The 15721-nt window shown below is 45.7% G+C and overlaps 1 protein-coding gene across 15 annotated transcripts in view; it reads right to left on the minus strand.

The window, feature by feature from the left end:
* Dock9 (dedicator of cytokinesis 9) overlaps nucleotides 1-15721 on the minus strand; it is a 254169-nt gene that overhangs the window by 188287 nt on the left and 50161 nt on the right. For 4 of the 15 annotated variants that reach the window (XM_029469287.1, XM_029469290.1, XM_029469286.1 and 1 more), the window contains exon 1: nucleotides 5296-5668. The exons of 10 other annotated variants lie outside the window; for them this stretch is intronic. In XM_029469287.1, coding sequence (XP_029325147.1) covers nucleotides 5296-5457 — 162 coding nt within the window. In that variant the 5' untranslated portion in view covers nucleotides 5458-5668. Of the gene's footprint in view, nucleotides 1-5295; nucleotides 5670-15721 lie in introns of those variants that run through there. One more of the 15 variants, XM_029469294.1, reaches the window with a different exon arrangement.

Here is a 15721-nt window from a genome sequence, read left to right on the forward strand (position 1 = left end):
TATCCCAGTATGATAATGGGATATAAATAACACGATAATAAATGATATGCATAATGAAAGAAACTCAAGGGTCTGGAGAGATGGCTCAGTCAACAAAGGCCCTTCAAGTAGGACCTGAGTTCAATCCCTAAGAACCACATAAAAATGGCAGGTGCACTTGTAATTAGCACTGAGGGGTCAGAGATAGGCTCGCTGGCCAGTCTGGCCTTAGCAGTGAGCTCTGGGCCAAGGAGAGAACCTGTCTCAAATGAAGTGTACAGTGTTGAGAATGGCACCAAGGTTTTCCTCTAGCCTCCATGTGTGCAGCAGAAGTACATGTACACACAGGAACACACACACACACGTGTGCACGCGTGCGCACAGACACGCACACATCAAGAAAAATTGAAGACTAGTCGGTTTATTCTCCCTTTGTGCCCTTACTCCTGGTATGCAGCAGCAATCCAGTTCTAACTGACCAACCTCTCTTTCCCTCAGCTATGATCAGCAGAAACACGATATATCACACACAGTAACACAAGAGGTGTTTACTTCTCCCACAATTACAGAAAGGAAGTCAAATATGACAGTGCTGGCCATGAGCAGAATGGGACTTTCTCAGAGGAAGAAAGTGGAACTGACAATGTCTGCTTCAGCTTACGCTTTCCCCGCTGTGGAAGGTTTAGATGGACTGGCCTCCTGCCAGACAACCTATGTGCCACCCTCAGATCAGCTACAGCAGCCTGGATGTGAGCATCTCCAGGGCTGCTGCTTGCCCAGCAAGAACAAGCAATCAGGACAAACTCCCAACGCAGTGAGCTAATACGTCCAATTACTCTGCAAAGCAAAAATCCCGAGGAAAAATCTATACTCAAGAATGAGATCCCAACTCAATCTTCCACATCAATTGTGCTAAAATTGGCAGTCAACATTTAAATGGGAAGACTAGGGAAAGGTCTCAGATGGAAGCAGAGGAACCCGGAAGCAGTGTCATACCCAGAACACACCCGCACACCCGCACTCGTATGCATATGCACACATGCGCACACACACACACACACACACACACACACATACACATACAGTGGCATGCACCTGTAGTTCCAGAGCTGGCAGTTAGAGACAGGCATATTCCTGAGAGTTGCCAACTAGCCTTAGCTACTCTGCAAATTCCAGGCTGGTGTGAGACACTGTCTCATAAAACAAACCATAACATAGATGGAGCCTAAGAAAAGCATCCAAAGGCTGTGCTCCGGTCTCCACACATATATACAGGTACTCCAGGACACACATGTGCAACCACACAGATAGACAGATAGATGATAGATAGATAGATAGATAGATAGATAGACAGACAGACTGACTTGAACTTCAATCATTCTACACTTACCAGATAAGTTCATTTTCCAGGGTAAATGGAGAGGATCCCTCGTTGTTTAAATATAAACAGAACCTTCCTGTAGACACTTTACATTCCCCAACCTTACAAAGCTGGAGACTGCACTCAAACATCTGTGCTTACTTGCTTCTCTTGATGATCACAGGGAGGCTCCTCTTCACCATATAGCTCTCTGCTTGCTAATTTACATACTGCCTTATTCCAAAAGTGACTCACACACATAAGATCAAAAAAAGCAGATGGGACAAGGCGTACTGTCACAAATGATGACCATGAAATAAGAAGCAAGAGTTAATCGGTTAAAAGTCCTTCTGGTCGGTACTTGTACCTGTCAGAGTAGAGAGGGTCTCTCAGAAGTCTGAAACCCTATCAACTTCAAAAAATAGCCAGGTGTGGTGGTGCACACCTTTAATTCCAGATCTCAGGAGGTAGAGGCAAGTGGATCTCTGTGAACTTGAGCCCAGCCTGGTCTACACAGAAAGTTTCAGGTTAACCAAAGCTCCATAATGAGACCTTGTCTTGAAAGAAAGAAAGAAAGAAAGAAAGAAAGAAAGAAAGAAAGAAAGAAGAAAGAAAGAGAGAGAGAGAGAGAAAGAAAGAAGAGAAGAGGAGAAAAAGGAAAAGAAAAGGAAAGGAAAGGAAAAGAAAAGAAAAAGAAAAAGAAAAAGAAAAAGAAAAAGAAAAAGAAAAAGAAAAAGAAAAAGAAAAAGAAAAAGCAAAGGCAATCAAAGCAAGTTTCGAATGGTGGTGCATGCCTTTAAAACAGCACTTAGGAAGCAAGTGAAATTTGAATCATACCAAGTTCCAGGCCAGCCTAAGAGACCCTATCTCAAACCACCCTCCACCCCCACATAAACACACTAATGCAGTTGTTACTCAGGAAAACACAATCACTAGGAATATGGTGAGAAGAGATTTCTCTCCAGGCTTGTCATAAAGAAGATACCAAAAAAAAAACCCCAAAAAAACAAAAAACAGAAAAACAACAACAACTATGCAACTGCTTACAATTGGCACAACGGGGCCCACCCTGAGAGCCTGGGACAAGTCAGTCACTTAATACGCTGCGATAAGTACTGTTTTATCTGAATTCAGAAGATAAAGAGCAGATGAGAATGAAGAGCAGACAGATGACGCCCACAGTCACACAGCGAGGAAGTAATGGATGTGGGTTTTCAACACTGAAGGCTGGCTCCAGAATCGCACTCTTTAAAGAAATAACAGTTCATTAATATGTATGTACTTATGTGTGTTTGTGTACAAGAATGCGTATGTGGATGTGGGTATTAAAGGAGGCAGAAGAAAGTCTCAGAGCCAGTATAGAACAGGAGAAAAATCGCAAAACTGGTCCAGAAGAAACTTCGCTGAGACCAAAACATGGCTGTGAGGGCATCCATCTGGCTCTGGCTGGTGAGCGGATCCTGGAGATTTCTAGTCTCTACAGTTAGGGGGCGCTCATGTTTTCAGCCTATCCCACCATGAACAACACAGTCCCTCCTCCTAGAGGGTTTGGTATGCACTGAGTGGTTAGAGACTATAATATAAAGCAGTAGTCCTCACCTTCTTAAGGTTGTGACCCTTCCTTTAATACAGTTCCTCATGTGGCGGTGACCCCCAACCAAAAACCACTTTTCGTTGCGACTTCATTACTGTAATTTTGCTGTTATGAATTGTAATACAAGGATCTGTGTTTGCCGATGGCCTTAGGTGACCCTATAAAGGGGTTGTTTGATCCCCTCCCAGGTGTCAAGACCCACAGGTTGAAAACTGCAGCTGGAAGGGTGGATGAAGTTCAGTTGTTACCTGCTGACACTTGTGGCAAAGTCACAAGTTGGAGGCATCACCAGGGCTACAGATAAGACAGACACCTTCCCAAACAAAGCTGGAGGCCCTAGCAAGGACCCACATGTATCTGAAGATTAGGTCAGGGTGTTTTTGCATGGAGATGACCCAAGGTGACAGTGGGTAGGTCTTGCTGGGATGCTCTGGAGTAATACTGGGCATCTGTAGGTGCCTCACTTGAGAAGAGCTACCTGAACAAAGACCTGGGAGAGCCCAGGCAAGAGCCATGCAAAGCCAAGATGGAGATGTCCCAGGAAGCCTTGATGGCCAGAGTGAAGTGAATACTAAGGAGAATCAAGGGAAAAGCAAGCAGATGGAGAGGAGGAAGTGTGGGGTGGGTGGTCCCATTGTGGAAACAGACCTCTATATGGGTTCTGCAGCAGAGGAGGAACGTGACCTGACTTTCATTCCCAAAGACAAACTCTGCCTGATGTGCACAAAGAGGATCAGGGAGCACACACAGAATCCAGAAGTCCAGTGGGGTCTTTCCACCTAGCGGCATCTTGGTGGACAGCAGTGGCCCACGCGGTACATAGGAACTGTGTGTCAGAAACCCAGGCCTGACAAAGGTCTGACAAAGCCAGAAGCAGGTCACTATTGTCTGGTGCCATCAAAAAAAGGAAAACACAGGGGTGGGGTGGTCATCAAGTCAGGTTAACCAAAGACAAGTCAGTCTGGCTAGAAGGAGCAAAAGCCTACAGCACAGGTTGGGAGCACCACTGCGCAGGGTGGGAGCACTATTGCGCAGGGTGGGAGCACCATTGCACAGGGTGGGAGCACCATTGCACAGGGTGGGAGCACCATTACACAGGGTGGGAGCACTATTGCACAGGGTGGGAATACTGCCCTGACTAACCCAACTCAGGTAGGTCCTAAGCTTGGCTGGTTATGGGTAGGTGATGGGAAAGCGCACCGTAATGGGCTCTAGTCCTTCTACTCTCTGACAGCAGTTATTCTCCAAAGGATATTTCAAAATATGGCAGAGCTTAAAATATTCAACAGTTAATATAGCACCACTTCCATTCCATACCAAATATAACACTGACTCCTAAGCCGCATCTGACATCTCATATGCTGTTCTCCCTTCCTCCTCCTGAGCCTTCTGAGTGCTGGCCACACAAGCCCCTCAACAAAACCCCACGCCCTCCCTGGGCTCCTGCAGATCCAATTCCAAGGTACATACAGGGCACCAACACCCCCTCCTCGGGCAGCATTCCTGCCTGTCTGTGTGCCTCACCCTACTGAGCAACCGCCTGCCAGGCTCACACGCAAACTCACACATGTCCTTGTCCCCACTCATACTGACAAAAACTGCAGTTAGAACAGAAGGGAAAATGGCAAGGCGTCCTGAGGGAGGAGGAGACCAATATGTGCTTCCTAGCAGCCTGGTACAGAAGAGGTCACTGAGAGACACACCCATCTGTGACTTGACGCCTCTTCAAGCACGGGCACAACACGGAAGCGCCGGGTCATGACCCATACACATTAGAATTGAGTTTTAAGAAAAATAAAACTATAAATATTTGTCTCTGTGTCCAGCACAGCTTTCTTTCATGATTCCTTTACTGGGCTCTCCCTGAATGAGAGGTCTGACCACAAGCCATTAGTAAGACAAGCCTAGCCAAGTCAAAGGCTGAGAGATAAAGAGGCTGGATAATTCACCATCAGTGGGGAAGGGGGTCACACGTGAATGTCTGAACATGCATTTTGCTACAAATGACTGCTAAAACTACCAAGAACCCACCCAGAAGGCTGTAAACTGCTTTAGAGAACTAGTCTAACGAGACACCGCTCTCCATCTCCTGTCTGCACTTACCTTGCATTAATACACAGCATCCTCACACATGCAAAGAGGTGCTTCAAATTTAAATTTAAGATTACTGGTTACTCATTCATACAGACAATATATGCATATTTACATATATACATACATACACATATATATACATATACACACACACACACACACACACACACAAGCATATGGAAACAGATGTGAGCTGCTTCACAACTAAAGACTAGCTTTATGCTAACACCATTAAGCTACTTGTTAATTAAATGAGACGGCATTTTACCAGGCAGAAGGCGATCGATAGTTCAGAGTCTTCCTTTGACCAATCGTATGCTGTATATTCAAGGGCATTACCCTCTCCCGGCTGCTTGCACATGTAAGCACAGTTTCTCTCAAAAACGGTGCGGATGCCTTTGAAGAGAATCACACTGGTAGTGCAGCCCATCCCCGAAGTGTGCACATCCAGACTTCTAGCAATCTCTACACCATCCCCACATCAGCTTCTTTGGCTCATCAGACACAGGCTTCCTCTGTACCATCTTCACGACAAGCAGTTACCAGCACCGGAACAGAAGGAAGCGCCAGGCTGTTACACTAGAATCCGTTCCTGCCCAACAGCCTCACAAAAAATAAAAAGGATCCAGGCTCCCCGTGTAGAACAGGAAGGGTGGGTGGTGCAAAATCAAGATGACACACCTCAGATGCACCAAGACTGTGAAAGTATCGTTTCCCCCCCCCCCCCCCCCCCCAGCAAACGGCCTCACAGCTAATACACGAAAGCAAATGTGCAGAGAGGATTAGCATGGGCTGGTGGGAAATGCTGGCACCTTGGATCTGCCTGGGACTGCTCTAAATCTCAGAACCTGCCCAAAATGCAAAAGGCAGTGCCAGACAGCCACCCTGCTGCAGATGATGCTGCTGCTGCTGCTGAAGGCACAAAGGATTCTCGTCTGCTGCAAGAAATCACTCTCCCAGAATGCTTCGCCTAGCATCTCTATTAGCAAACATCTCTTTCCTTGACCTAAATATGCTGCTTGTTTAATCTTGCATCAATGAGAAAACAGACAAGCCAAGGAAAGGAGGAAATACAGTCTAAAAACGGTGAAAATGCCGAGATGCCTGCTGCCATGGAAACACGTGTAAGCAACTTCAGACAACCTTTTACACGTAATGGTAACAGCCTGCTGGCAGTAGAGCATAGAAGAACATGCGAAGAGTGTGGTCTTGACTTCTGCACACCTCTCCTCTTCACTAGAGTGCTAACCAGGTGGGTGCTGCTTAAGGTACCCAGAGACATGAACAGGAACATGGACAGAGAGCTACCCCATCTGGCTGGCCATGTGTCTCTAAAGCAGCACTCTATATAGTCTGCAAAGGCAGGTCTGTGCTGTAGTCTCATTCACAATCAACATTAGTATTTTTGATCCACAGCAAATTCAGGTCCTTCCACCACAGACTCAGTGACATCACAGTGAATCACGTGACTCTTAGGGAAGGGATGATAGAGAAGTTCTTGGTTGACAAGAATACATTTCCCTGTTTGCATGTAGGGCACACCCTCCCACTTACAACGCATATTTAGAAAAAGGCTGCCATTCCAAGATATAACAATCCTTAACTATAACAACTGAATACCCAGGGAAGTATCAGAAAGCCATGTACAGAGTAAGCAGCTCACTGTCCTGTCATATGATCCCCAAATGACTAGATGTCGTGTTTTATCCTCTGTCTGTCTCTGTCTGTCTCTGTCTCTCTCTGTCTTTCTCTCTCTCTGGTATTCTTTGAAAATGCATCTAAATAGCCACATAAAACCAAAGCAGTGAAGGCACAGCCACACACAAAGGACAGCGGCTCTGTGGGGTCTGGACTGCAACACCAGGCAGCAATGCCATTAGAAGACCAGGAGCCACGGGGATGCTCCATATGACAGAAGGGCAGGCGTTCAGAGCCCCAGAACCTTTGTAAACACTGGATAGTGGCCACCTATCACTTCCTAGCACTTAGGAAACAGACAGGGAATCTAAGGAGCAGGCTAGCTAGCTGGGCTAGCCAGAAATCAGTGAGGTCTACATTCAAATTGTTCTTTAATAAATACAGTGGAGAGTGATGGAAGATCCTTAGCATTAATCTCTGATCTCTGCACTGACCTCTGTTACCCATACATTGAACCAGGCTTGAGTGCATGCTCATCAACATATATACAAACACACAGCACAACACACACATACAGAGTACACAACACGACACATAAAGCACAACACAGCACATGCACACAGCAAAACATACACGCACACATACCCAGACACACGTGCATACACACACATATACATACACAGCACAACACTGCACACACCCATACAGAGTGCACACCGCATAACATACCACCGCACAGCACATGTACATGCACATACACACACACAGCATGCAGGACAGTACACAGAGAGCACAGAATACACACACACAGGGCAGTACATACAAAGCACAGAATACACACAGGCAAGACAGTACACATACACGCATACACAAAGTGTGCACACACATACAGCACAGCATAGGCAGGAACACACACACACACTATAAAGCTCAAGACTGTATTGACTACCTGACATCAGAAGATCCAAGCCTCCATGAGCCACTAACAAACAACATGTCAGAGGCAGGCAAACAACATGGAAATTCATCGACACAAACTTAATACTGGAGACTCTAAAACTCCAAACATGTAGATTGTGATGTAATTGTCTTGAGAATTTAGGGAAAAAGTCTATTTAGTTTGCTTTCCACCACACGTTACATAGAAATAGAAATGGTACCAGGAAATTTTAATTTATTGTCTTCATCAATTTTAGATATCCCAGGCACAAAAACAAGAGATCCCTGAAGACACAAAGATTATGATTGAAAATACAAAGAATACTTCAAAATGGATCATAAATTATGAGGAAATTTTAAGCTGTTAGTACACTTTGTTCGGTTGAACCTCCTTTTAAGCCCTGTTTTAATAGGCATGATGAATGTCTGCTATCCCAGGACTCGGGGATCTGGACTTGAGGCCACCCTGATCGACGTAGTGAGCTCCAGGCTGGCATGGATTACACAGCAAGAACCTATATCAACAACTACAATTGACACCTGGTTTAGGAGCTGTAGAGATGGCTCAGTGGTTAAGCACACTAGAAGCTCTTTAAGAGGACCCAGGTTCACTTCCCAACACCTACATGACAGCTCAATGTGACTCTAGTTCCACAGGATCCGATGCCCTCTTCTGCACTTCTGGCTTCCATGAGTACCACGCACACACGACACACACATGGCACACATACACACACACACACACACACATATAGAGAGAGAAAGGCACTCACGCATAAACACTCCACAATATAAGAAGAAAGTACCAGTGCATGCCATGTGAATGGATCTGAAAAACACCAGGCTAAGTAAAAGAAGCCGGTCATAACTTGCATGGCAAAATTCCATTTAAATGAAATGGCCAAGATGAAATCCACAGAGACAGAAAACACAGCTGAGCATGGTAACTCATCCTTCAAAGACCACTCATGCCAGCACTCTGGGACTGAGGCAGGAGAAACATGAATTTGAAACCACCCTGAGCTAGCTACTCATGAGATAGAAGAGAGGAAGGGGAGAGTGGAGGCGAGTGCTTACCTACCTAGGATCATAAAAATGTCCCCAAACTAGAGCATTCCTAATACATAAGCGTTCTATACATGACCCACAGTCTATGTCTACCCTAGTAATGTGACTCACACTAAGAAGGACTTCTGCGCTGAGCTCAAGAGCATCTGAACTCCATTTCTGTCCAATGCCAACACCTCATCTCGCTGCCCCATCTGAGCAAGCTGACAGGAGAGTCAGGTGAATCCTTTTTTTTTGACATCAGTAAGAAATTAAACAACGGAATGAACCCTGACTCCCAGATGGCCTTCTCTGTCCACTCCATAAGCTGCCAGGTCCAAATCAGTAACAGGAGCAATCATAACCAAGAAGTTTTGAGAGCACAGCTGCACCTCTTTCTTGTTCCACACGCCACGAGGATTTGCTCTGTGGTCTAATGCAGTCATCGTCCCTGGTGAGCCGAATGGTTTTTGAAAGCTGCTCAGGGCAAGGGGTTCTGTGACCAACAAGCCACCAGAAAGCCCGATGGACTGTCTGTTCAGGCTGAGCTCTGCTGACCTCTTAGTGGTCACAGAAGGCGCTGTGGTGCAGCTGGGGCCCACAGCAGGCATGATGTCCCAAGCTTAGAGCCCCCTCAGTCTGGAGCAATGGATCCCATCTGTAGCACTCCCTTGCCAGTGTCTGTTTTAAATGTCTTCTAAAAGTCAAATCAAAGATTTCCCTATTGCTCTCCCAGGAAATCTAGATAAAGAACCGGGGGGGGGGGGGGTCTGAAAGTATAAACTGAAGCTAACATGTTTCAAACCGAGCCATATTCTGCTAGATTAGCCTCTGGTCTATTTTGGAGATGAAGGAGCGGTGGATTCCCTCCTGGCTTAAAAAGATGAAGCTCCTCTTACGCGACGACAACAAGCCACAGTCACAAAACCTCAAGACAGAACCTAGAATCCAACCCAGCATGCCAGTCACTTCTCTGAAATACCACCATAACAGTCTCCTTCCCCCCGCTGGCTGACTCTCAGAGCTCTCAGTAGCATCCCATGAACCCCGTGGAACAAACCTTACATAAGCTGACCTTTGCATGTCCTGTTCATTAGATCAACCACACGACCCTGTGCCCACCACACGTTAACAAGTTGGATCTTTCTTTCCTTTTGTATCAAATTTTTTTCCCCAGTCATGAGGATCAAATGCAGGTCCTCACACATACCAGGCAAGTGCATCAGTAAGAAGAGAACACTAGATGTCTAGGAATGGTACAGAGAGTTGTGTGGCACACGTAGGTGCTGGGAATTGAACCTGGGACCTCTGGAAGGGCAGCCAGTATGTTTAACCTCAGAGCCATATCTCCAGCCCCTATATAAAGGGTTTCTTTTACATAAAGGAGATAAAGGTAAGGTACTGACTGTATTCCCAACATCTGGGAGTCAGAAGCAGGAGGACCGCTACAAGTTCCAGTTCTTCATGACCTATAGAGCAAACACCATGCCAGCCCAGACAACAGAGTGACTCTGTCTCAGAAGGAAGGAACAGCTGGGCGTGGTGGCACACGCCTTTAATCACAGCGCTCGGGAGGCAGAGGCAGGCGGATTTCTGAGTTCAAGGCCAGCCTGGTCTATAAAGTGAGTTTCAGGACAGCCAGGGCTACACAGAGAAACCTGTCTCAGAGGGAAAAAAAAAAAAAAAAAAAGGAACAAACTCTCTTAGCATTGTGTGTTTTAAGCCTCAAAGATTTAGGCTTATTGTGTATTTAATATTTTGTGTATATATAATGTATTGTTGCATTTAAAAAAAATGGAAAGGTCATACCTGAAATCCTGTCTTTTAAACAGATATAATTTTTAAATGAAAAACTGTCAACAGGGTCCAACGGCCATTAAACTTGAGGACATTGTGCTACGTAAAATAAGTCAGACACAGGAGATCACATGGTTTTGCTTACATGAGGGGCTGGATCAGTGACGTTCATGGCTAAGGTGGTCCTGATTTATGCCACACTGAAGAAAACCAAGCAAAGAAAGCTGAATGGTTACTACTTTCCCATCTCTCTGGAACAAGCACGGTGTAAGAACAGCTTCCCATGAGGGTAACTAGCCTTTTCCAGCCCTCTCTCCCATGGTGCCTCGACCCTCACAAGGGCAGAGACGCTGGAGAAACAAGCTTCGTGGTGTTTATTCCCTACTTTCCCTAGGTCCTGGCCTCCTGGGAATAGCCCTTTGAGCATGCATCATCCGAGGAAAGGGTAGCTGAGACTTCGAATTCTGACTCACACACGACTTCAGCCCCTTTCACTGGGCTATAAAGAATGAGGCAACAGAGTCCCATGGATCGTTAACCCCTCAGCTCTGGGAGACGCCAGAGCAGCCAGGCTTCAATTACAGTTATGAGAGGTCGCAGAGCAAAACTCACGCTACTGAGGGAGCTCAGATCTTTACAGAGAAACCAATAAATCCAGAAATGCTGATCCTGTGTTAACTGTAAGATGCTACTGAAGGAGCTCAGCCACTGGCCTCAGTGCCTCTCTGAACACCCCGAAGCAAGGTGCCAGAGGAAGGAGGCTGACTACATAAAGGACTGAAGCCAGGCAGGAAGCGCCAAGGGCCCAGGTATAAGGAGAGTAGAGGAAAAACAGAGAAGCAGGGTAAACTGTAGGGGCCAAAAGGATTCTCTTTTTTTGGCAGACATCTGAGAAGGTCCAGGTGCAGCAAAGCACCCTGAATTTGAATAACAGACACAGCAAAGAGAGCACATTGGACCCTCCAAACAGTGTGTGTTCACAGACAGAGTGACAGCCGCCGAAAGCCCTGACAGGCAGACACAGACTGACATTCAGACTACCCACTTCAGTTACTTTTAGAAGCTGAGTCTTCCCCTGTTGCTGTAGTGGCATGGAGACACCGTGACCATGCTCCTCAGAAAATGTGAGACCACACCAAACTAAAAACAGTCATAAGGTATGTTTATAGCATCTTTAAAAAAAAAATCATTACACATTGCGTGTGGCCAGAGGAGGTGCCTTGGTGGTTAGGAGCACTGGCTGCTCTTCTGGAGGATCCTGGTTCAATTCCCAGCACCCACAAGGTGGCTTGCAACCATCTGTAAACCCTAGAGATCTGTTCCAGAGATCCGATGCCTTCTTCTGAACTCCACAGTCATGTGGGCAGGCACAAAGTGCACATACATAAATATGCACACATAGATCTTTCAAAAGCTTTTAAATGCTGACACAATTTAAAAAAATTTTTTACAGTTTAATCAGGTTTTCATTAGCTTCATCAAGATAGGGAACAAGAAGGGCAGCAGTCACCTCTCAGAAACACAGGAGAGAGAAAAAGAACGTTTTTTTTTGTTGTTGTTAAGCAGAGTCAAAAGACAAAATACACGTTCCTCTATTTAGGCTTCTAGTGAAGTCAAAAAGAACTAGCCTAGTCTGTGTCTTTGCTGACGGGTGAGAGAGTACTCCCTGAGAAGCTGAAGCAGAGGGACCATCACTCCAAGGCCAGCATGGGCTATGTACAAAGGCCCTGCACCACCCCACTTCCCGCACACCCCCTCCCCCCCCAAAAAATAAAGAAAAGAAAGAAAGAAATTAAATCATTTCTCTAATGCCTTCAAAGTTTTATTTTCAAAAAGACAAACCAGTTAGGAGCTTCAACAATTCACTCTTTGTCTCTCTGCCCATCTTTCTCTGCTCCCTTCCCTCTCCCTCCTTGGTGTTTCTTATAGAGTCCCACGTAGCACAGACGGAGGCCACCTCTGAACCCCTGATGCTCCTGCCTCTCCCTCCCAGGGGAATTTTCAAAATCATTTCTATATGAGCCAGTTGAAAACCACGGCTTTGTGCTTTTGCTTCTAGCATGACTTCACTCAAACATTCCCTGATATGAACGTGGATATAACTAGGTCAGAGAAACGGAGTAAGACCATGCCATCCAAGCTGATTAAAACTAGAAAGGACCAAAAAGAGATATCCGGCATGTGGGTGAGAAGTCACTGGGGAAATGCAAATTAAGGCCACAATGAGATGATTTCAGCATCAACTGACAGGTAAGTTTTAAATAGAAATATAGTTAGTAATGCTGAGGATGTAAAAAAAAAAAAAAAAAAGCTGGAAGTTCTGCATACTGCCAATGGAAATATAAAACAGCACAATTTCTTCAGAACCAATATGGCAGTTCTTTAAATAGAGTTACCATACGATCCAGCCAGGCCACTCCTGATGAAACACACAACTCAAGTAGAAGGCCACGTCCACACAAAAACGTAAGCATGACTGTTCTTAGCAACAAGCCAAATGCTCATTCACTGATCATCACACAAATAAGGTGGGGCACAAGTGGAATGTTCCTCTGACATGGAAATACATAGAATACTGACAGACAACCTTTGAAAACATTCCCAGTAGAAGCAGCCAGTGATGAAGGTCTGTGCATTTCATCAGTTCATTTCCAGAACAGGCAAGCGCACAAAGAAAGAAAGTAGATGGGGGCTGGAGAGATACAACATGTGCTGCTCAATCATGAGGAACAGGGAGGAGGGATCCCAGCATCTACCTCCAGTGGCTCAAAACCTCCTGCAACTTTGGTTCCAAGGGATCTGATGCCCACTTTTGCCTCTACTGCAGCTGTACACACATGGGCACATAAATTCACATAGGCCCATAAAGTAACTCTTTATATTTTTTTTTCTTTTTGGAAAAGAAAGTAGATAAATGGTTATCATAGAACTAGGTTGGAGGGTAACAGCCAAGAGGTCCAGAGCTTGACTGGAGAAGGACGCATTAATATCCTGAGAACCAGTGAACAATGCCTTTAATGAGTGAGTTACATGGTATGAGAATCACAGCTGACAAAGGTGTTAACAAGACAGGACAGATACAAAGCTGCATTTCTCTTGAGGGTACCCCGTGCCCCCTCTAACACAGCCGATGCCCCAAGCACTCCTGGAATCATACATGTGGGAAAAAGACAGTGCAGGAAAAGACAGCAGGATTGTTTTTTGATCAAGGGCCAGTTAAAGCTATTGTCCTTAATATTTACAGTCCACCTAACAGAACCCTCTCGTGTGGTCAATAACTCTGCCTCATTCATTATGGAAGGCAAAGTTTAGACCTAAGTTCCTGGCCATCTATCCCAATTTGTCCAAAGAAATTTCTTTTACAGACATTTTCCCACAAGATATTCATCTTGGCTTTGACCACAAGGCTCTCATGATCCAAGACAAAAATACCGTTTGGAGAAAAAGTCAGAGGATGGAAAGAGATTAATAAAGATTTTTTTTTTTTCTTAACTACTCATGTCAGAAAACCTGCTATATTTAGGCTAGCCTAGTCATCTAGCCAGTTAGGAAATGTAAATGTTAAAGGTAAACGTTAATAAAAGCCCACTCTGTGTACTCGGGAACTGTGCCTTGCTGTGTCTGGTCCTGGGCTCAGACTAAGTCTCATTACCTCAATTCTACCAATTCAAAACGTTAAGCTGTGTGGGTGACACCCTCCATGGTAGCCAGCCTTTGATTTCCACAGAATCCCATCCTCATGCTCCGATCCCCTGAGGGGTGTGGCCTTCTGCCCACTGCACCAGGTGTGGAATCAGACTGAGACGCCAACCCTAGCAAAAGCATCAGGAGTTAGAGAACACACAAGGTCAAGCTTCTCTTTAGATCAGGAGCTTGCCAAGTACTGTCAACCATGGGTCACACTGAGAAATGCAGCTTAGATTGTGGCCTAGCAAATGTGTATAAAGACTTCTACTTTATAACACGTGCCTCATGGCGACTTACCATTCCAATCACTCAGCTTTATTATAATTCACTAGAAGGTAGAAGGGGGAGTGGTCACTGCCCACTGAACTGTTTCCAGAGCCAGTTCACAGACTGCCATTTAAATCCCACTAAATGCACCAATTATTAAGGGCATCTCCAGCAATCAGAAACACATCTGTAGTGGCTGGCTCAGTAGAAGGAAACTGAACACAATTATGAAAAAAAAACACTCTGGAAGGCAGAGTCCTACCTCACATGACGCTGCATTTGCTTTGAATCAGCTGTCTCTGAAAACTCGAAGACACTGGTGGGAATGCCCTCCACTGCTGTAACAACCCACTCAACCCACTCACTGCTTCTTATGCCCGCTACCCAGAGGTCCTGGTTTTAGAAGAATGTTCCCATCAAAGGGAAACAATGTTTTCAGTGAATTAAAGGCAGGACAGTCACTTGGTCATTTGGAACTCAAGTCTTCAACCACGCAGAAAGGACAGTCTGCAGCTCTAAGTGCTCAGTGCTACCTCCTGAGCATAAGGCACACCATGCCGTCCTTCTTCAGGGCTTTCATTTCTGAGAGGCCCAGAAAGGAAGCTGGGAACCTAAGCAAACCTAAGGATTGGGGCCTTCAGAAGTCCATCAAATAAACAATCCATCAGGGGAGGCCCCAGGAGAGACACAGGAAACATGTGAATAAGGAAAGGACATAAATACCTACTCCCAGTGGTGGATGGCTGCCTCCTGTCAGTGAGGTGGAGACACACTCTGACCTCTCCTCCTTACTCCTCATGGTGCTGTGGACAGGAGCAGCCCGATAGGCTCATGTATTAAATGCTTAGTCATTAGGGAACAACACTATTTGAGAAGGATTTCACTGGGGGGGTGGGGAGCAAGCTTTGAGATTTCAAAAGCCCAAGCCAGGCCCAGGCCCAGTGTCTCTCTTTGTCTGTCTCTGTCTCTGTCTCTGTCTCTGTCTCTGTCTCTGTCTCTGTCTCCCTGCTCTCTCTCTGCTGCCTGTGGATCCGGATGTGGAGTCTCTACTGCTACTCCAGCACCATGTCTGCCTGCATGCCACCATGCTTCCCGCTATGATAGTGGGACTAAAACTGTAAGCAAGCCCCAATTTAATGTTTTCCTTTATAAGAGTTGCCACAAGGACTGGAGAGATGGCTCAATGGTTAAGAGCATTGACTGCTCTTCCAGAGGACCTGAGTTCAATTCCCAGCAACCACACGGTGGCTCACAACCACCTGTAATGGGATCCGATGCTCCCTTCTGGTGTGTGTGAAGATAGCGACAGTGTACTCACA

Source organism: Mus caroli, chromosome 14 (genome assembly GCF_900094665.2).
Source record: "Mus caroli chromosome 14, CAROLI_EIJ_v1.1, whole genome shotgun sequence".
NCBI classification, from domain to species: Eukaryota; Metazoa; Chordata; class Mammalia; order Rodentia; family Muridae; genus Mus; species Mus caroli.